This window comes from Trichosurus vulpecula, chromosome 8 (genome assembly GCF_011100635.1).
Source record: "Trichosurus vulpecula isolate mTriVul1 chromosome 8, mTriVul1.pri, whole genome shotgun sequence".
In the NCBI taxonomy this organism is placed as follows: Eukaryota; Metazoa; Chordata; class Mammalia; order Diprotodontia; family Phalangeridae; genus Trichosurus; species Trichosurus vulpecula.
The window spans coordinates 150,473,278-150,494,889 of NC_050580.1; the positions used below are offsets into that span (position 1 = coordinate 150,473,278).

The 21,612-nt window shown below is 37.1% G+C and overlaps 1 protein-coding gene across 6 annotated transcripts in view; it reads right to left on the reverse strand.

Annotated features, from left to right (window-relative positions):
• The window catches only part of DENND4A (DENN domain containing 4A), a 161,453-nt gene that overhangs the window by 102,225 nt on the left and 37,616 nt on the right, over positions 1-21,612 (reverse strand). For all 6 annotated transcript variants that reach the window (XM_036736751.1, XM_036736749.1, XM_036736748.1 and 3 more), the window contains exon 3: positions 1,362-1,694. In XM_036736751.1, the coding sequence (XP_036592646.1) occupies positions 1,362-1,672 (311 nt within the window). In that variant the 5' untranslated portion in view covers positions 1,673-1,694. The remainder of the gene's footprint in view (positions 1-1,361; positions 1,695-21,612) is intronic.

A 21,612-nucleotide genomic window follows, 5' to 3' on the forward strand; every position in this document is an offset into this window, starting at 1 on the left:
TTTGTAAACTGATTAATTTATTTCTTCTAGTTCCACTACCTTTGCCTCTATAACTGAAAACTCTTCTCCAGAGGTGCAAGGAGATAACTCATTCCTAAAAGAATAGAGGGCAGCCTTCTCCTCTCAAGGTATATAATAGGGAAAAGTGTGTCACATAAAATAGAATCATAGAATTCTGTTTGGGGGACAAAATGAAAGGCAAGTCTCATGAGGTTCTAAGGCTATCTGTTCTTAGCTCTTCAAAGTCACAAGAATATGAATAATTGATTTACTTTAATAAAGACACATTTGCTAAATGTTTAACATTTTACACATAACAAGGCAGCAATAGCTGTCATTTTAAAACTATTTTAAAAGTTATAATCAAATCATAAAGCACAGAGTAAAAAGACAAATAATTGCTCAACAATTGTTTTGTCATAAAAGGTATAAAACCAGAGTCATAAAGCAATAATGAACTTAAGGAGGACTTTAATTTATTCTCCTTTCTTCAGAAAACATTAAACATTAAAATATGCAGGAAAAACATTCACACTCAACTTTAGTAATCTAGGAAATTTTCATTTGTATTAGGAAGAAATTCTTTGAGTCCAAGAGACCGAGCAAGATTAGCCAAGAGAAAAAGAGAATCTCAGAGTTGGAAGATAACCTGTAAAGATAATCTAGTACAGCCTATATCCAGGTCCAGATCTCAGTACACATAAATTCTCCACTAATAAATCTGTGATGGGAACTTCTGACCTACTAAGGCAGCCCATCCCACTCTGATACAGCTGTAATTGTGAGGAAGTTCTTTGTTATATTCATCAACCACTATGCCTTCCCTAGAAGCCAAATAAAATACGGCTAATTACTCATCCACAAGCTAGTCTTTCTAATAATTAATGATAGCTATTATCATGCTCTCCTTCACCTCCTGTCTGATACAAGATTACCTCAGAGTACTTACATGCTCACTACCAGTTCAAAACAGACAGCACTGAAGCATACCTACCCACTTCCCCTTCTTACTTCATCCCAAATAAACATTCCCTAATGATATCTCAAATTCTACTATTATTAAATGAAGACCATATTCAACTTTCTCAAAATTCAAAAATAGGAGAGAAAACAATTTAAGTCATTAACACTGTAGTGTCCATTAGTTTATCAGATGCTTTCTCTCTAACCCCAGGGATAACAAATGACATCAGTGGGTACCTAGAAGGGGAAAAGGCAATGAATAAGAGAAAATAACATGAAAAGAGTAAATGAGATATAAAAGTCTTCCCACCAGTTCATCTACTAGTTAATAAAATACTTAAATTCTACAACTTGCATTTTTGATGCTGCCCATGATACTTTTTAAAAAAAACACATACCCCAGATCAGTGAGCGGAGGCTTATCTCTTCCTCTTCTATAGCAAAGGTAGATCTGTGGCCCAACAAGACTCCCATTATTCAGATCTGCTGACAATCCAGTTGGGGTAACATCTATACACGTATAACCCTTTGGTACTTCTTCACCAAGAGATTTAATAATAACTGTCACATCGGTGATAGGTTCTTTTGGTTTAGCTATTTTATGACATGCGTCATTGAAGTGAATTTCTTCTTCGAGAGGCTTTGAAATATCAGTCAACCCTGCTACAACAAAATAGTCAGCCACACGAGGTCCCTTGTTTTCAATCATCTTCCATTACAGAAGGGCACATCTGAAAAGAAAAGAGAAGAGACTAATATTCTTTGGGACATCAGGTAAACCTAAATGGCTTGTGTAAATACGAGGGCAGATTATAGCAGACAGATACATTCAGTAATAAACACTGGCTCTATATTTTCATAGAATAACACCTTTAAAAACCTATCATTTATTTAAGTTAATAATTATAATTTATCAATACTTTAACAGGAAAATTCTCTTATGTCAGTTATCTATTCTTCAATTAGAAGAAATTGCCAAACAGCCATATCTTCTATATCTCCATTGCGCAAAGGGAAAAGAAATTTAATATCCTTCCCAGGTAGAGTACAGCATAGCGAAGCAGCAAGCTATAGTGAGTCGATGGCTGGTCTCAAAGTCAGATTCAGGTCTCCCCTCTCTGAAACACAGTGTGGCACTGTGAATCTTGGCAAGGTACATCACCCCTCAATGCCCTAGGCAACTCTTTGACTAGATACTGCAGAAGGTGCCCTGTACAATAAAATAACCTTTCCAGTTCCATTTGATGCTTTCTCATCCTAAGTAGACTAAAATCCTCGTGAACAAACATTTTATAGTGAATTGTTGTATAATATTTCATAGGGGATCCCTTTATTTATATCTTTATTATAAAAACTTACCCTTTGAACCATTTTTTAAAATGAAGAGAGCTGGATTGGATGGTCTCTAAAGGATCTTCCAATTCTGAATTTCTATGGCTCCTTTAAGGCTAATTTAATGAATTACCTTAATTTATGACATATTTGTGGCACAATAAATTTCTGTTTCAGAAATAGTTGGTAAATATCCTCATTGTTTGGTAAGAAACTGGTGCAGAATTTTCTATGTCAAGGCAATTTTCTTGACAGATTTGGAGATCTTATGCATTATTTCTAACAGGTAAAAAATCCCTATATGAGGTACTATTAATTGGTGCTTAAGAACTTTAAAGTTGCTTCCCAAATTGATACTACCAAGGGAGCAATAAATATCTGCATTTTGAGAAGGCTCTGCTAACCACCTAATGAGAAAAATTCATTCAACCTTTTTCAAAGGTCACTATCTTATATGCTTCTGTCCTAGCAAGTGCCCCAAAAGTCATAATTACATGATTAATTTTATGTAAAATATTCTAGAAAGCATTCACATAAATAAGTTAAAGCAAGTTTTCATTGTCTCATTCTGTATTAACAATACATCAACAATAATAGAGGATATATTGCCATTCAAAATTCCTAGAGCTAACAAGGATAAAGTATAATATTTTAATCGTACACGGTCTTGCAAATGTCTCTTAAAAAAATCTACCTCTGTCATGAATCGACTCATCTTTGTCTACTGCAAGGAAGAATAGAGGAGACAGCAGACAGCAGCTATATATTTCTGAGGATTCAATTCAATTAAACATTTATTGAGGAACTCTGTTAGGCACTGATCATCCAAAAACTAAAATAAAATCATCCCTGCTCTAGAGAATACAAAGAAAGGAATGGTGAGGATATGTGGAAGTTGATCTGTGTTCTGGAACTTTCATCCCTAAGGCTAAACAACAGAGATTTCATATATCTTAGGACCTGAGTTTCTTCCTCCTTTAAGAGGGAATTGGACTATATTAACGTTAAACCTTCAAGCTTTATGGATCTATGATTTTTTTTTCTCCTCCCCAAATGATGAAAAATATTGCATGTTTAGATGTTCAAGATGTAGGATTATGTACTTGGTATTACACACACTTTTTTACAATTAAAGTGTTACTACTATCAGCCACAAAAAGATTAAACACCATCTGAATGGCATGAAGCGGGATATTATAGATATCAAATTAGTCAAAGTCCCTGTGCTATTTTCAATGTATATAGTCTTACTGGAAATGCTCACTAACATGTCATCTTTAGAATCACTAAAAATGTAATAGTTTAATGTACTCAATATAATGTTATGGTGTATTTATTTCTTATTTCATACATATTACTACTTCCATTAGATATTAGTGGAATTCATAAATGCTTTTTTTGGGTTAATTTCTGAATGGAAAACTATTCACTGTGGGATATGTCCCAGCTGAAGGCAAATGCTTCTGGATGGCTAGAAGTAGTGGGGGGAGGATTTTAGAATGAGACAGTTTCTCATGAAGGATCCATTCCCCCTTTATCCTCAGGTCCTTTTCTCCTACATGACTGCTCCTCAGTCCACCTTTAGTACTGTTTTTCTTTTCACACATTCTTAGGTAAGGACATAGTAAGGGGTCTTACTGCTTACAGCCAGGTCATGTCACCTATGTATGATACATCCTATGGTACTGAAAGAAGAGTCAGTCTCTAATTTTTGAAAGATCATGAAGAACTGCAGAGGTACCATCAAAGCAAATAAGGACAACTGTCCTGAGTGTCAAAAAGCAGAAGAGAATGGAGTCTGTAAACTATAGACCAGTGAGTTTGACTTTGATTTCATGTAAAATTCTAGAATAGATTGCTACAGCTAATGCCAGACAAACCTCTTTTTTATTGGATAGGATTACTAGACAGAAGAGAGGAATACTGTAAATACAATTTTAGGAAAGCATTTGACAAGGTACTTCATCTGGTGTCCAGAACCGAACATAGTACATTAGATATAGTCTGACCACAGCAGAATACACGAGACTCTTTCCCTTGCTTGGGATGTTAAACCATTAAGAAAGGCTGTTGTGGATGATGGCAGCTTTTTTTTTTTTGGCTACTATGGCACAATGTTGACTCATTCTGAGCTTGCACTCCATGAAAACTCTTCATACAGTTTTCAAAGAAATTATTGTCGATCCATAATTCCCCCATCTAATGCTTGCAAAATTAAATTAACTCATGTAGAGGTTGATATTTTCCTCTATCAAAATTCATCCTCAGTTATCCAATGTCAGCTCTCCTTTAAAGCTTCCTTTCATCTATAAATTTAACCTTCAATGGCTTAAATTCAAGTTATTACTAATGTTGTTGAACAGCACAAACATAAGAACAGATCTTTGGAGTACTCCACTAAAGATTTTCCTCCAAACTGACATTGATCCATTAGTGACTACTTAGGGTCCAGCTATTCAAACCAGTTACAAAGACATTTAATTGTACAATCATCTTGTCCACAGATTATTACATTTATAATGGCAGCAAGATAGACTTTGTCAAATGCTTTGCAGAAATTTTAGTTTAAATCCCATGGTATACTGTAGAAGTATCAAACTCATGGCTTACGAGCCAAATCACAAAACTCAAATGCAGATAGAACCAGATTAAAATATAATTGGGGGCGGAGCCAAGATGGAAAGCAGGGACTGGCCTAAAGCTCTCCCCCAGGACCCTCCAAACACCTATAAAAAATGGCTCTGGGGGAGGGGCGGAGCCAAGATGGCCACATGAAGGCAGTGTCTTACTGGAGCTCTCTCACAAGGTCTGTCAGATTCCTATAAAAAAGTGAATTTGAGCAGTTTTGAGAGAGTCAGAAACCGTGAGCAGTCTGCGTGGGACAAATTTCCGAGCCGGGAGAGTCTGAAAGGCCGAAGGCATGAATCTGTAGGTTCAGAGAGGGCTCGGTGTGGGGAGCTGCTCCAGACCAAAGTGGAAGTGGCCGGCCGGGAAATCCACGTGGGAGACAGGCTGGGAGAAAGCTGGACGCCCAAAACCGGGGGAGATCCCCAGGCCTCCCAACACAGGACAGCAGTCTGTGGAAGTGAGGAGAGGCAGCACAACACCACCGAAGGAATGAAACGTGGCTTCCAGGAGACATAATGGCCAGGTAAATGGCTCTAATCCCTCCCCCCCCCCCTCACCCAGAGAATTCCTTGGGAAAAAAAAGAACGCTGGAACAGAGGAGAAAGAAGTGGGGCTTCAGTGGTCAAATGGTAGAAGTTCATTAGTCCCAGAGGGGCAGAGTTGGCAGGGGTCAACACCAGAAGCCCAGACGTAATCTTGCTCCCCCAGGGGAAGTGCCAGAGATCAGCTCAAACAACAAACAGCTGAGACCATTGCTGAAAAACAACAGTGCTAGAGAGCACCCATATGGAGTGAGAAGTCAGGGAGCCAGACCCCTCCCCCACACCTCAGGAAACTGAAGGCTATAATTCTAGACTCTCAACCCCCAGAATAAGAAGCTGGGACAGAGAGCCCTGAGCCCCAAAGGCAGATATTTGTTGCAAAGCCAGGAAAAGGCAAACCAACAAACATGAAGAAGAACACAAAAAAACCAAGGACAAAATATATTCTTTTTATGGAGACAGGCAGGATCAAAATACCAATATGGAAGGGGACAGCAATGACACTGTAGATACATCAGATACCTCAAAAGATAATGTGAACTGGTCTCCAGCCCAAAAAGCATTGCTGGAAGAGCTAAAGGAGGATTTTAAAAACCAAATTAGGGAGATAAAAGAAAACACAGAAAAAATGGAAAAGTCCCTAAAGAATAAGACTGGCAAAATGGCCACTGAGATTCAGAATCTAAATAGAGAAAATGACACCCTGAGAGGTAAAATCAACCAATTGGAAAAGGAGACTCAAAAGCAAAATGAAAACACTAACTCATTAAAAATTAGAGTTGAGCAAGTGGAAGCTAATGAATCTATGAGGCACCAAGAAGTAGTAAAGCAAAACGTTAAGAATGAAAAAATAGAAAAAAATGTGAAATATCTGATTGGGAAAACAACTGACCTGGAAAATAGATCCAGGAGAGATAATTTAAAAATTATTGGACTACCTGAAAGCCATGATCAAAAAAAGAGCCTAGATACCATCTTTCAAGAAATTATCAAGGGAAGCTCCCCTGATATTCTAGAGCCACAGGGCAAAATAGAAATTGAAAGAATCCACAGATCACCTCGTCAAATAGATCCCAAAAAGAAAACTCCTAGGAATACTGTTGCCAAATTCCGGAGCTCCCAGATCAAGGAGAAAATACTGCAAGCAGCCAGAAAGAAACAATTTGAGTATTGTGGAAACATAATCAGGATAACACAAGATCTAGCAGCTTCTACATTAAGGGACCGAAGGGCTTGGAATATGATATTCCAGAGGTCAATGGAGCTAGGATTAAAACCAAGAAATCACCTACCCAGAAAAAATGAGTATCATGCTCCAAGGCAAAATATGGATTTTCAATAAAATAGAGGACTTTCAAGCTTTCTCAGTGAAAAGACCAGAGCTGAATATAAAATTTGACTTTCAAACACCAGAATCAAGAGAAGCATGAAAAGGTAAACAAGAGAGAGAAATCATAAGGGACTTACTAAAGTTGAACTGTTTTGTTTACATTCCTACAAGGTAAGATGATGCGTATAATTCATGAGACTGCAGCATTAGGGTAGCTGAAGGGAATATATATACATACATACATACATATACATATATATGTATATATATATAGACAGAGGGCACAGGGTGAGTTGAACATGAAGGAATGATATCTAAAAAAATAAAATAAAATTAAGGGATGAGAGAGGAACATATTGAGAGAGCGAGAAAGGGAGAGATAGAATGGGGTAAATTATCTTGCATAAAAGTGCCAAGAAAAAGCATTTCATTGGAAGGGAAGAGGGGGCAGGTGAGGGGGAATGAGTGAATCTTGCTCTCATGGGATTTGACCTAAGGAGGGAATAACATACACACTCAACTGGGTATCTTACCCTACAGGAAAGAAGGAGGAAGGAGATTGAAAAGGAGGGATAATAGAAGGGAGGGCAGATGGGGGAAGAGGTAATCAAAAGCAAATACTTTCGAAAAGGGACAGGGTCAGGGGAGAAAAATGAACAAAGGGAAATAGGATAGGAAGGAGAAAAATATAGTTAGTCTTTCACAACATGAGTATTGTGGAAGGGTTTTACATAATGATACACATGTGGCCTATGCTGAATTGCTTACCTTCTTAGGGATGGTGGGTGGGGAGGGAAGAGGGGAGAGAATTTGGAATTCAAAGTTTTAAAAGCAGATGTTCAAAAAAAAAGTTTTTGCATGCAACTAGGAAATAAGATATACAGGCAATGGGGCATAGAAATCTATCTTGCCCTACAAGAAAGTAAGGGAAAAGAGGATGGGGTCGGGGGGGAGTAGGGTGACAGAAGGAAGGGTTGACTGGGGAATGGGGCAATCGGCATATATGTCATCTTGGAGTGGGGGAGGGTAGAAATGGGGAGAAAATTTGTAATTCAAACTCTTGTGGAAATCAATGCTGAAAACTAAAAATATTAAATAAATAATAATAAAATAATAAAATGAGCTGGAGAAGGAAAAAAATAATTGGAGAAATTAACAAAATTATAAAATAAACAAAATAGAATAAAACATAGATAATTTGTGGTTTTCTAAATCAACATATGGCCAGCAGGAGTTTGCTTCTATTTTAGTTTGACACCACTAATAGAAAATGGGGAACCAGATCTGGAGTCATGCAGATCTAAGTTCAAATCTTGTCTCAGACATTTAGTAGCTCTGTGACTCTAGACAAGTCACTTAACCTCTCTGAGCCTTAGTTTCCTCATCTGTAAAGTGAAGGTGTTGGACCAAATGACCTTCTAATTCTCCTTCCATCTTTAAATCTAAGATTCTATGAATCAGTAGATCACTTTTGTTGAAAAGACAAAAACAGAAGCCACAGATAGACCATGTTGCAATGCTTATCCAATTCTTATATATCGTCCCTCAAAATTCCACCTAGCCCCAATATCTCTACTTTTGTTCTAATTGCTCCTTAACTAATTACTAGAAGCTATATGATTGTGATAAATTCTAAATTTGGGATGGTGTAATGGAAAGTTCACTGGATTTAGAATCACAGAATTTGAGAACTGGAAGGGACCCCAGTGGGCCATCTAGGCCAACTCTCCCTTTCTAAGCATTCACTGCTATCTGACATCCTAGGAGGATTGCATACTTATGCCATACCCCTAGGGTTGATGGTAACCTTCAAGAATGCATTTCTAAATGATTAATGAACTCTCACTCCCTCATAAGCTCCCCAATCCAGTGATTCTGAACTATTCAATCCTATTTTAAGTCCTCCATTGACTACTGCCTTATTCCCATTCTTCTCTTAACCTGACCACTTGCCCTCAATGTCCCATTCTAAAGCAACACACCCCTTTCGCTGTGCTTTTTGGAATACCTGCTCCATGGGTAGCAAACTTGCTTTCATCTTAAACTTTTTCCTTTCTCACTCTTTCCATTTTTTTACACTCGATGAGACCTAGCTGCCACCTAATGACAAAACTTCCCTTGACCACCTTTTCCAGCACTGGTTATAATTTCACTCATACTTGAGACTCACTGGTTGAAGGAAGGGAATTGGAACACTCTTTGCCCCCCATTGCCACTTCCAGGCTCTCTTTCTATCACCCTCATTCAGTAAGCTCTCTTCCTTTAAGGTTCACTTAATCCATATTTGCTACCTTATCAAGATTATGGTAGCTGTTATTTACCAACCTCTAGGACATTCTCCTTCTTTCTTCAATGAATTCAGTGCCTAGATCACACTCTTTCTCTCTTGCCCAACTTCTGCCCTCATACTAGTGAACTTTAACATTTGTATGTATGTACGTACGTACGTATGTATGTATATATGTATATATACACACGCACAAATATTTTATACTCCTTCAAACACTTTAACCTCCCAATTCTTCAACTTCATCATTGTCCACCCCTCCACCCTTCTTTGCTATGATCATATACCCTTGATATTACTATCAACCATAAGTGTTCATAAATTTCATGTTCATAAATTATGGAATTTCCATATATGATCAAAATCTGTTGTAATTCTACCTCTACCTTGTAATCCCCAATGATGCTCTTTTTTCTTATTATGACCTTTAATCCATTCCCCATTCAATTCTTTCCCAGGCCTTTCCCTTGCACTGACTATACACTCTCTTCCCTTCCCCCATCCTGACTTGGTAAACCATTTCAATACTATACTGTTTTCTTCTTTAGTTCTTTGCCCCCTTATCCTAACAAGATCTTGGCCTGCCAAGGCTCAGCCCTGGCTTACTCATACCATCTAGTGACCTCTCACTCATGTGCTACCAAAAGAAGCTGGAAAAAAAAATCATGAAACCATACTGGGTCCACTACAAATTTATGTTACATAATCTCACTGTGACAAGAAAATTCTTTTATACTTATCTAACAGATTCACTATCATACTCACAATAACTGCTTTTCCAAACCTTTTCATCCCACCTCAAGCCTCCAATATTTCCTCCTCTCCAACATTCTTGGCTGAGAACTTTGTCTCATATTTCACTGAAAAAAAAAACGTGGCCACTTGCTAAAAGTTCCCTGTTCTCTCTTCCCCTTTATTTCACATCACTCAGATACAGTCTGCCACTATATCCTTCACTTCTCTCTCACATGGAATGGCCCTTCTCTTTACCACAGCAAACTCCTCATACAAGTGATCCCATTCTATCTCATCTTATCCAACATATTGTCCCCTCTCTCACTAATCTTCAATATCTCCCTGTCTACTGGCTCCCTCTCTACTGTCTACAAACACATCTATGTCACCTCATCCTCAAAAAAATCCTCACTTCATTCCTGCTAGCTACTGCTTTTCCTCCCATTCATGTCTAAACTCCTTGAGAAGGCCATCTACAACCACTGTCTCCACTTCCTTTCCTTTCATTCTCTTCTTAACTCTCTGCAGTCTGGCTTCTGAACCCATCACTGAACCCAACCTGCTTTCCCTAAAGTTGATAATGATTTCTTAACTGCCAAGGAATGTTCAAATTACTGAATGATTGCATTCATCCCACATGCCAGCAAGGCTATGCTTAAGATTCTGCAAGTTAGGTTTCAGCAATATGTGAACCAAGAATTACCAAAAGAGCTGGCTGGTTTTCTCTCTCTCTCTCTCTCTCTCTCTCTCTCTCTCTCTCTCTCTCTCTCTCTCTCTCTCTCTCTCTCTCTCTCTCTCTCTCTCTCTCTCTCTCTCTCTCTCTCTCTCTCTCTCTCTCTCTCTCTCTCTCTCTCTTGGAAAATAGTATTTTGTTTTTCCCAATTACATGTAAAGACAGTTTTCAATATTCATTTCTTACAAGATTTAGAGTTTTAATTTTTTTCCCTCTCTTCCATCCCTCTTCCCCAAGATGGCAAGAAATCTGATATAGGTTATACATGTGCAATTATGTAAACATTTCCACATTGGTCATGTTGTGAAAGAAGAAACAGAACAAAACGGAAAAACCACCAAAAAAAAACCCTCAAAAGTGAAAATAATATACTTTGATCTGCATTCAGACTCCATAGTTCCTTCTCTGGATGTGGATAGCATTTTCCCTCATGAGTTTTCTGGAAGATCAGGCTGGTTTTAAAGAGGCAGAAGAACTAGAGACCAAATTACCAATATTCAGTGGATTATAGAGAAAGTAAGGGAGTTCCAAAAAAAATCTACTTTTGCTTCATTGACTACACTAAAGCCTTTGATTATGTGGACTACAATAAAATATGGCAAATTCTCAAAAAGATGGGAGTACCAGATCATCATACTTGTCTCCTGAGGAACCTGTATGCAGGCCAAGAAGCAACAGTTAGAACTGAATGTAGAACAACTGATTGGTTTAAGATTGGAAAAGGAGTACACCAAGACTGTATATTGTAACCTTATTTATGGAACTTATATGCAGAGTACATCCTGAGAAATGCCAGGTTGGATGAATCAAAAGCTGGAATTAAAGTTGCTAGGAAAAATATTAACAATCTCAGACATGCAAATGATACCACTCTGATGACAGAAAGTGAAAAGGAATTAAGAAGCCTCTCGATGAGGATGAAAGAGGAAAGTGTAAAGGCTCCTTGAAGCTTATCATCAAAAAAACTTAAGATCTTGGCAACTGGTCCCATCACTTTCTGGAAAACAGAGGGAAAAGAGATGGAAGCAGTGTCAGATTTCATGTTCTTGGGCTCAAAGACCACAGCAGACAGCAGTTGCAGCCATGAAATTAAAAAATGCTTGCTCCTTGGAAGGAAAACTATGACAGATCAGGACAGCATACTAAAAAGCAGAGACATCACCTTGCCAACAAAGGTCCATAGAGTCAAAGCTATGGTTTTTCCAGTAACGATGGAAGGCTGTGAGAGTTGGACTATAAGGAAAGCACCACAGAATCAACACTTTCAAACTGTGATGCTGGAGAAGACTTTTGAGAGGCCCCTGGACAGCAAAGAGGTCAAATCAGTCAATACTTAAAGAAATTAATTTAGGCTATCTACTAGAAGGTCAAATACTAAAGCTGAAGCTTAAGTACTTTGGCCACATGATGAGAAGACAGGATTCACTGGAAAAAGACCCTGATGTTGGAAAAGATTGAAGGCAAAAGGAAAAGGATATGGCAGAGGATGAGATGGACAGATAGTATCATAGAAGCAATAAACATGAACTTGGACAGACTTTGAGAGATAGTAGAGGACAGAAGAGCCTGGCATGCTATGAATCATGGGGTCATTAAGAGTCGAATACAACTGAACAAGAACAAAATAATGGTCTTTTCTCAATCCTCATTTTTCCTGACTCCTTTGCAGCCTTTGACATTGTCAGTTGCCCTCTTTCCCTTGATACTCTCTTATCTCTAGGTTTTCGTGGCACCACTCTCTCCTTTTTGTCTTTCTATGTGTCTGACCATTACTCCATCTCCTCTTGCTGGGTCTTCATTCAGGTCTCATGCCGACTAACTGTGTGTATCCCCCAAAGCTCTGTCTTGGGCCCTCTTCTCTTTTCCCACTATATTATTTTAATTAGTTATCTTATTATTTCTCATGGATTCAATTATCATGTATATGCAGATGATTTGCATATCTACTTATCCAGGCCTAACCTCTTTCTTGACATCTAGTCGCACATCTCCAACTGTCTATTGATCAGCTCAAAGTGGATGTCATCTTAAATTCAACATGTCCCAAACTGAGCTGATTAACTTTTCCCAAAAAACTTCCCCCTTCCTAACTTTCTTATTAAAAATAAGAACTGTTTCTTGCCTTCCTTTGTGTCTCCAGGGCTTAGCACAGTGCCCTGAATATTACAAGTTATTATTAAATGCTTGTTGACTTGACTTCTAAGGCTTAACAGAATGTGTTCTGTGGAACCTCTTCTACATGACAACCTTTCAAATACATGACAACAGTTATCAAGTCTCCCACTAAGGCTTCTTTCCTCCAGGCTAAATATCCCCATTTCTTTCAACCAATCATCACATAACATAGACTTGAGACCCTTCATCATCCTGGTTGTGCTCTTCTAGATACTCTCCAGCTTATCAATGTCCCCCTTAAACTATGGCACCCAAAATTTAACAAAATACTCCAGATGAGCTCTGACTAGGTCAGAGTACAATAGAACTATCACTTATTTCTGGAAACTGCCCTTCTTAATGTAACCCAAGACTGCATTAATTTTTTATCATATCATACTGCTAACTCATACTGAGCTTGCAGTCACTGAAATGCATTATATTTTCCATAATTACTATTTATCCATCTACCTGAACCTTGAAGAGTTCAGAAACCAGAGTTTAAACTCCAGATTTAAAATTAACTACCTATATGAGAACAGGCAAGCCATTTAACACCTTCAGATTTCATTTTCCTCATTTGTAAAATGAAGATGTTGGACTACCCTAACTTCCCTTCTAATTCTAAATCTTATGATACTGAAATGAGTGGTCAAGGGAATCACTTGTAGTAGAACATGAAAGTGTTCTTCAGTACCAGTATAGTTACCTCCAGGATCACAGAGAGAGTTCTGACACACATCCCCCACAAGGAATTCTGGAATTCATGGTATTCCTTGAGTTATCTAGTTCAAAAAGGCAGCAAAGTGCATAGAGGGCTAGCTTTAGAGTCAAGATGTCCCAGGTTCATGTTTCACCTTCAATACGTAGCTGTGTGACAAAAAGCAAGTTACTTAACCTCTCAGTGTTCCAGATAACTATCTAAAATGATAACTTGCCAGAGCTGCATTAGAAGAGGTAGTTTTCTCACTGAGAGCTCCCTTTACAGATGAAATCACAAGTCCAGACCCCTCCTACCTATTCTTCACCCTTCTTGTAAAATTAAATTATAAAGGAATCCACAAATGAATATGGTAGGTCAGCTGCAAAGTGATAGCCGATTCAAACGAGGGTTGGTCAGGTGATAGAACTTATTGTTATCTTTGACAAAAGGCTCCAATAATTTTTTCAAGATGTATACTATTACTTTATTATGCTAAATAGAACTGACAAGTGTACATTAATTCATTTGTATGTTAAATCTGTGTTGTCCCTATGTTGTTATATGTTTCCTCATCTATAAAATGAGGAAACAATATTTGCACTATCAACTTCAGAGTTATTTTGAAGAATATAACTACAAACTTGAAATAGTCCATAAATGTGAATTATCATTGGGACTTTCCAAAGGTATAGTGTTACTTTTTATCACAACAGCACAATTCTCAAAAATCTAAAGAACAGCAGCATGTGGTCCAGCAAAACAGGTCAACCTTACCCTACAAAACAAACAAAGATTGTTCTTGGAGCATGCTGGCTCAGATGACTTGGGTATTGGATCATCTCCACTATGGCAATGACGCTCACTGTAGAATACCCAACACGGCCAAACACTTACTCATTCTTCAAGGCCCTATTTTTACATCTCTCTGTTTTATAGTGATGTTTGTTTCAACCATACGTCCATGTCAAGGTTCTGTTTGATTACGTAGGTAGGGCCTCCGTTAGTTTAATACCTTTGTTACAGCACCTTGCGCTGTATCGTGCACATGTAAATCTGAAAACATATTTTTGTATCATAATTATCAAGATATAAGAACATTGTAAAATTTAGACTCTGACTTAATATTACTTAGCCTAGGTTTACTATAAAACTATCAATAATTGGCATATACACTATAGTTTTATAGCCATCTTTGAAAAGAGAAGAGAAAGAAAAACCTCAATACTTAAATTTTATTTTCTTATGTGTAAAAACAATTTTTAATATTCATTTTTTAAATTGTTGAGTTCCAACTATACCTCTCCCTCATCTCTCCCTGCTCCCTGAGCCAGCAAGGGTCAACACCAGGAACCCAGACGTGCCTTTGCACAGCCAGAGGAAGTGGCAGACACCAGCATAGACAATGGCTGAGGCCACCGATGCTGGAGAGCAGCCCCAGGGGAAGAGGAGACTTCTGGCAGCCAATGACCCCTCCTCCACACCTCAGGCCATAACACACAAAGCCAGTAACTAGGCTCACAAGTCCCAGATCAAGAAACCTGGGACAGAGCTCTCTGAGCCCCAAAAGCAGAAGTCCACTGTAAAGCCAGGAAAAAGCTAACGACATGAAGAAGAACATGAAAAAACTGAGGACCATTGATTCTTTTTATGGAGACAGGGAAGATCAAAATATCCATTTGGAAGAGGACGGCATTGACACTGTACCCACATCTGATACCTCAAAAGGGAATGTGAACTGGTCTCAAGCCCAAAAAGCATTCCTGGAAGAGCTAAAGGAGGATTTTAAAAACCAAATTAGGGAGGTAAAAGAAAAAAATGGAAAAAAACTCACTGATGAGATTAAATCTTTAAAAAGTAAAATTGGTGAAATGGCTAAGGAGATTCAGAATGTAAACAGAGAAAGTTACACCCTGAAAGGCAAAAATGAACCAATTGGAAAAGGAGACTCAAAAGCAAAATGAAGACAGCAATTCATTAAAAATTAGAATTGAGCAAGTGGAAGCTAATGACTCTGTGACCAAACAAAATGTAAAGAATGAAAAAACAGAAGAAAGCGTGAAATATCTGATTGGAAAAACAACTGACCTGGAAAATAGGTCCTAGAGAGACAAATTAAGAATTATTGGTCTACCAGAAAGCCACATTAAAAAAAAGATCTTGGACAGTATCTTCCAAGAAATTATCAAAGATAAATTCCTAGAGGTTCTAGAACCAGAGGGGAAAATAGTCATCAAAAGAATCCGCTGATCACCCCCTGAAAGAGATCCCAAATTGAAAACTCCAAGAAATATTATAGCCAAATTTCAGAATTATCAAGTCAAGGAGAAAATACTACAAGCAGCCAAAAAGAATCAATTCAAATATCGTGGAACTACAGTCAGGATCACACAGGATCTTTCAGCTTTTACATTAAATGACAGGAGAAATTGGAATACGATATTCCAAAGGGCAAAGGAGCTTGGACTAAAACCAAGGATTAACTACCCAGCAAAACTGAGCATAATTTTGCAGGCAAGGAGATAGACATTCAATGAAGTAAGGGAATTCCAGATCTTCCTGATGAAAAGGCCAGAACTCAATGGAAAGAGTGATCTTCAAATACAAAACCCAAGAGAGACATAAAAAGGTAAACAGGGGCAACCCTGCCCCCCCCACGCAAACCTTGTTAATCAATAAAAGCAAATTGTTTACATCCTTATATAGGATTATATTGTTTTATATATGTTATATGTGTGTGCGTGTGTGTGTGTCTGTGTGTGAATTTTGAGAATAGTACAGTTATTATGACAATTGAAAGGAATACACATAGACTGTGGATGTCAGTATAAAATAACTGATATAATGATAAAAAACATAATTAAGAGATGTAAAGGGAGGGTTCTGGGAGAAGAGGTAAGGAGGTTGTAGAAAAGGGTAAATTACATCACATGAAGAGGCACAAAAACATATTATAGTAGAGGGAAAGAAAGGAGGGAAAAGAGAAATATATGAGCTTTACTCTCATCGGATTTGGTTCAAGAAGAGAACAACATACTCTGATAAGTATAGAAATCAAACTGTCCTACAGGTAGTGGGAGGGGAAAGGGAAAGAAAAGGGGGAGGGGTGGTCAGAAGGGATGGAAGAAGGAGCAAGGGGAAAAGAGTAAGATAAGGGAGGGAAGTCAAGAGAAAGAGTAAATTGAGGACAGTGGTGGTCAAAAGCAAAACTCTTTTGAGGAGTGGAAGGGAGGAGGGAGAAATAAAAGTATAAACAGGGGAGGGGGATAGGATGGAGAAAAAGACACAGCTTGTAATCATAACTGTGAATGTGAATGCAGATAGCAGAATGGATTAAAAACCATAATCCTACAATATGTTGTTTACAAGAAACACATTTGAAACAGGGGGATATACACACAGGGTAAAAGTAAAAGGATGGAGTAGAATATATTGTGCTTCAGATACAGTAAAAAAAAAAAAAGGCAGGAGTAGCAATCCTAATCTCAGACAAAGCAAAAGCAAAGACAGATCTAATTAAAAGAGATAAGGAAGAACACTATATCCTGCTAAAAGGCACCATAGACATTGAAGCAATATCATTATTTAGCATATATGCACCAAGTGGTATAGTGTGTAAATTCTTAAGAGGAGAAATTAAGGGAGTTACAGGAAGAAACAGACAGCAAAACCATACTAGTGGGGGACCTAAACCTCCCCCTCTCTGAACTTGATAAATCTAACCTCAAAATAAACAAGAAAGCAGTTAAGAAGGTGAATAGAATTTTAGAAAAGGCAGATATGACAGACCTCTGGAGAAAACTGAATGGAGATAAAAATGAATACACTTTTCTCAGTGGTACATGGCACATACTCAAAAAATGACCATGTACTAGGGTACAAAAACCTCACAATTCAGTGCAGAAAGGCAGAAATAGTCAATGCATCCTTCTCAGATCATGACGCAATAAAAATTATTTGTAATAAAGGACCATGGAGAGATAAACTAAAAATTAATTGAAAACTAAATAATCTAATCCTAAAGAATGAGTGGGCCAAAGAACAAATCACAGAAGCAATTAATAATTTCATTCAAGAGAATTACAATAATGACAAAACATACCAAAACTTATGGGATGCAGCAAAAGCGGTTCTTAGGGGAAGTTTTATACCTCTAAATGCGTACATGAATAAAATAGATAAAAAGGAGATCAATGAAATGGGCATGCAACTGAAAAAGCTAGAAAAAGAACAAATTGAAAATCCCCAATTACCTACCAAATTAGAAATACTGAAAATCAAAGGAGAGATTAATAAAATTGAAATCAAGAAAACTATTGAACTAATAAATAAAACTAGGAGTTGGTTTTATAAAAAAAACCAATAAAATTGATAAACCCTTGGTCAATTTGATTAAAAAAACAAATTACCAGTATCAAAAATGAAAAAAAAGTGAGTTTACCTCCAATGAAGAGGAAATTAAAACGATAATTAGGAATTATTTTGCCCAATTGTATGCACATAAATTTGATAACCTTAGAGAAATAGATGAATATTTATGAAAAGACAAAATACCCAGGTTAACAAAAGAGGAAGTAACTTACCTAAATAACCCCATCTCAGAAAAAGAAATCGAGCAAGCTGTCAATGAACTCCCTAGGAAAAAATCTCCAGGGCCAGATGGTTTCACATGTGAATTCTATCAAACATTTAAAGAACAATTAATTCCCATACTTTATAGACTATTTGGGAAAATAGGCAAAGAACTAGTCCTACCAAATTCTTTTTATGACACAAATATGGTCCTAATACCTAAACCATGAAGAGTCGAAACAAAGAAAGAAAATTATAGACCCATTTCCCTAATGAATATTGATGCAAAAATTTTAAATAAAATATTATCAAAAAGATTGCAGCAACTTATCAGGAGAATAATACACTATGACCAGGTAGGATTTATTCCAGGAATGCAAGGCTGGTTCACTATTAGGACAGCATAATTGATCATATCAATAACAAAACTAGCAGAAACCATATAATTATCTCAATAGATGCAGAAAAAGCTTTTGACAAAATACAATACCCATTCCTATTAAAAACACTAGAAAGCATAGGAATAAATGGAGTCTTCCTTAAAATTATAAATAGCATCTACCCAAAGCCATAAACAAGCATTATATGCAATGGAGATAAGCTAGATGCATTCCCAATAAGATCCGGGGTGAAACAAGGATGTCCATTATCATCCCTACTATTCAATTTGGCACTAGGAATGTTAGCTTTAGCATTAAGAGAAGAAAAAGAAATTGAAGGAATTAGAATAGGCAACGAAGAAACTAAACTATCACTTTTTGCAAATGATACGATGATTTACTTACAAAATCCTAGAGATTCAAGTGAAAAACTACTTGAAATAATAAACAACTTTAGCAAAGTTGCAGGATATAAAATAAACCCACACAAATGCTCGGCATTTCTAAATATTACAAACAAAGCCCAACAGCAAGAGATAGAAAGAGAAATTCCATTTAAAGTCACTGTAGACACTATAAAATATTTGGGAATCTACCTGCTAAGACAAACCCAGAGCCAATATGAACTCAATTACAAAACACTTCTCACACGAATAAAGTCGGATCTAAATAAATGGAATAACATCAGTTGCTCATGGTTAGGCCAAGCTAATAGAATAAAAATGACAATTTTACCTAAATTAATTTATTTATCAAACTACCAAAAATTATTTTACAGTGCTGCATAAAATAATAACAAAATTCATCTGGAAGAACAAGAGGTCTAGAATATCTATGCTAGAGAAGGTGGCCTAGCCATACCAGATATCAAACTGCACTATAAAGCAGCAATCATCAAAACTACCTAGTACTGGCTAAGAAACAGAGTGGTAGATCAGTGGAATAGGTTAGGTACGCAAGACGCAGAAGTCAATGACTATAGCAATCTACTGTTTGATAAACCCAAAGAATCCAGCTTCTGGGCTAAGAATTCACTATTCCACAAAAACTGCTGGGAAAATTGGAAAATGGTAGGGCAGAAACTGAACATAGACCAATATCTTACACAGTATACCAAAATAAAGTCAAAATGGGTTCATGATTTAGAAATAAAGACTGATTACTATAAGCAATTTGGGAGAGCAGGGAAGAGTTGACCTATCCAATCTATGGGAAAGGGAAGAATTCATGACCCAACAAGAAATAGAGAGCATTACAAAATGCAAAGTGGATAATTTTGATTATGTTAAATTGAAAAGTTTTTGTATAAACAAAGTCAATACAACAAAGATTAAGAGGGAAGCAGAAAATTGGGAGAAAATCTTTACAACCAATGTCTCTGATAAAGGCCTCATATCTAAAATATACAGGGAACTGAGCCAAATTTATAGGAATAAAAGCCATTCTCCAATTGAGAAATGGTCAAAGAACATGAACAGGCAGTTTTTAGAGGAAGAAATTAAAGATATCTATAGGCATATGAAAAAATGCTCTAAATCACTGTTGATTAGAGAAATGCAAATCAGAACAACTCTTAGGTACCACATCTCTCCTGTCAAACTGGCTAACATGACAAAGCAGGAAAATGATAAATGCTGGAGAGGATGTGGGAAAACTGGAACATTAATACATTGTTGGTGGAGTTGTGAACAGATCCAGCCATTCTGGAGAGCAATTTGGAACTATGCCCAAAGGGCTATAAAAATGTGCATACCCTTTGACCCAACAATTCCACTCCAATTCCATATCCCAAAGAGATCACAAAAGTGGGAAAGGGACCTGTATGCACAAAAATATTTATAGCAGCTCTTTTTGTGGTGGCAAAGAATTGGAAATCAAGGGGATGCCCATCAATTGGGGAACGGCTGAACAAGCTGTGGTATATGAACGTAATGGAATGCTATTGTGCTATAAGAAATGGGGAAGATACGGACTTCATACTAACCTGAAAAGACCTACATGATATGATGCTGAGTGAGAGGAGCAGAACCAGGGGAACACTGTACACAATCACACACATACTGATTCTGTGATGACTAACTTTGATATACTTGGCTCTCCTCAGCAATACAAGGCTCAAAGATAGCTCCAAAGGACTCATGATGAAAAAAGCTAGCTACATCCAGAGAAAGAACTGTGGAGTTTGAATGGAGATTGAGGCAAACTATTTGCTCTCTCTTTTTCCTTTTTTGGTTTTGTTTCTTCTCTCTCATGATTCATTCCATTGGTCATAATTCTTTTTTGCAACCTGACTATTGTGTAAATAAGTTTAATGTGAAGGTTTATGTAGAATCTATGTCGGACTGCATGCTATCTTGGGGATATGGGGGAGGGGAGGAAAGGGAAGAAAATTTGAGACTCAAGAACATGTAGAACTAAGTGTTGTAAACTAAAAATAAAAAATCTAATTAAAAAATGAAACAAAATGACAATAATACCTTTCATATTTATTGGCAGGAAAGCAAGTTGTATCATTCAATTTCTATTGCCTTGTCTCCTTGAGGAAAAACCAATACCACAAAGTTGATAAAACACGTAATACCAAGAATACTAGTTGGCAGCATTATAATTTTTTTCAAGCTCTAAATCCTATTCATTTCTCTCAAGAGCATTCTGATGCTCAATGCATACACCTATTTTTTTTTACTTAAAAAGCAATTTGTTTCTTAAGAATGTTTCTGCTTTAAATTTTAAGGCATAAGCATCATTCAAGATGACAAGGCATAGAGTACCGAAAACCTCTGCTAAGGAAATATACAATTAACGAACACTGCCAGTAATTCCATGGGAATAAAATAACTCTAGTGGTTTATAGCACCCCTTACATCCCAGAAAAGGGGCTAAATATATGATTACAATAAATGTACCATGTGGCAGCCTAAAACAGCACAATTGTTCACTTTAGGCTCTTTGGAAAGTATTGTGGGAAAATCATTTCGAGTCATGTACAAAAATTTGGCTTTAATTCAATACATCATAGAAATGACCTTTGCATAAGTTATCCAAACAATTTTGGGTTTCTCAAAACAAGAATTTGATTCAAGAACTCTCCAAATAATTACAGTAGTATAAAACCATAAAATAACTTAGAATAAGGAACAGAAATATATTGTGTTGAACCAGTGCTGGGGGGTGGGGGGTGGGAGAGGGAGGGTCCCCTCTAAAAATCCTTTCTGCTCAACTTTGGAGTGCAGTTTTCAAAGAAGAACTTTTAATT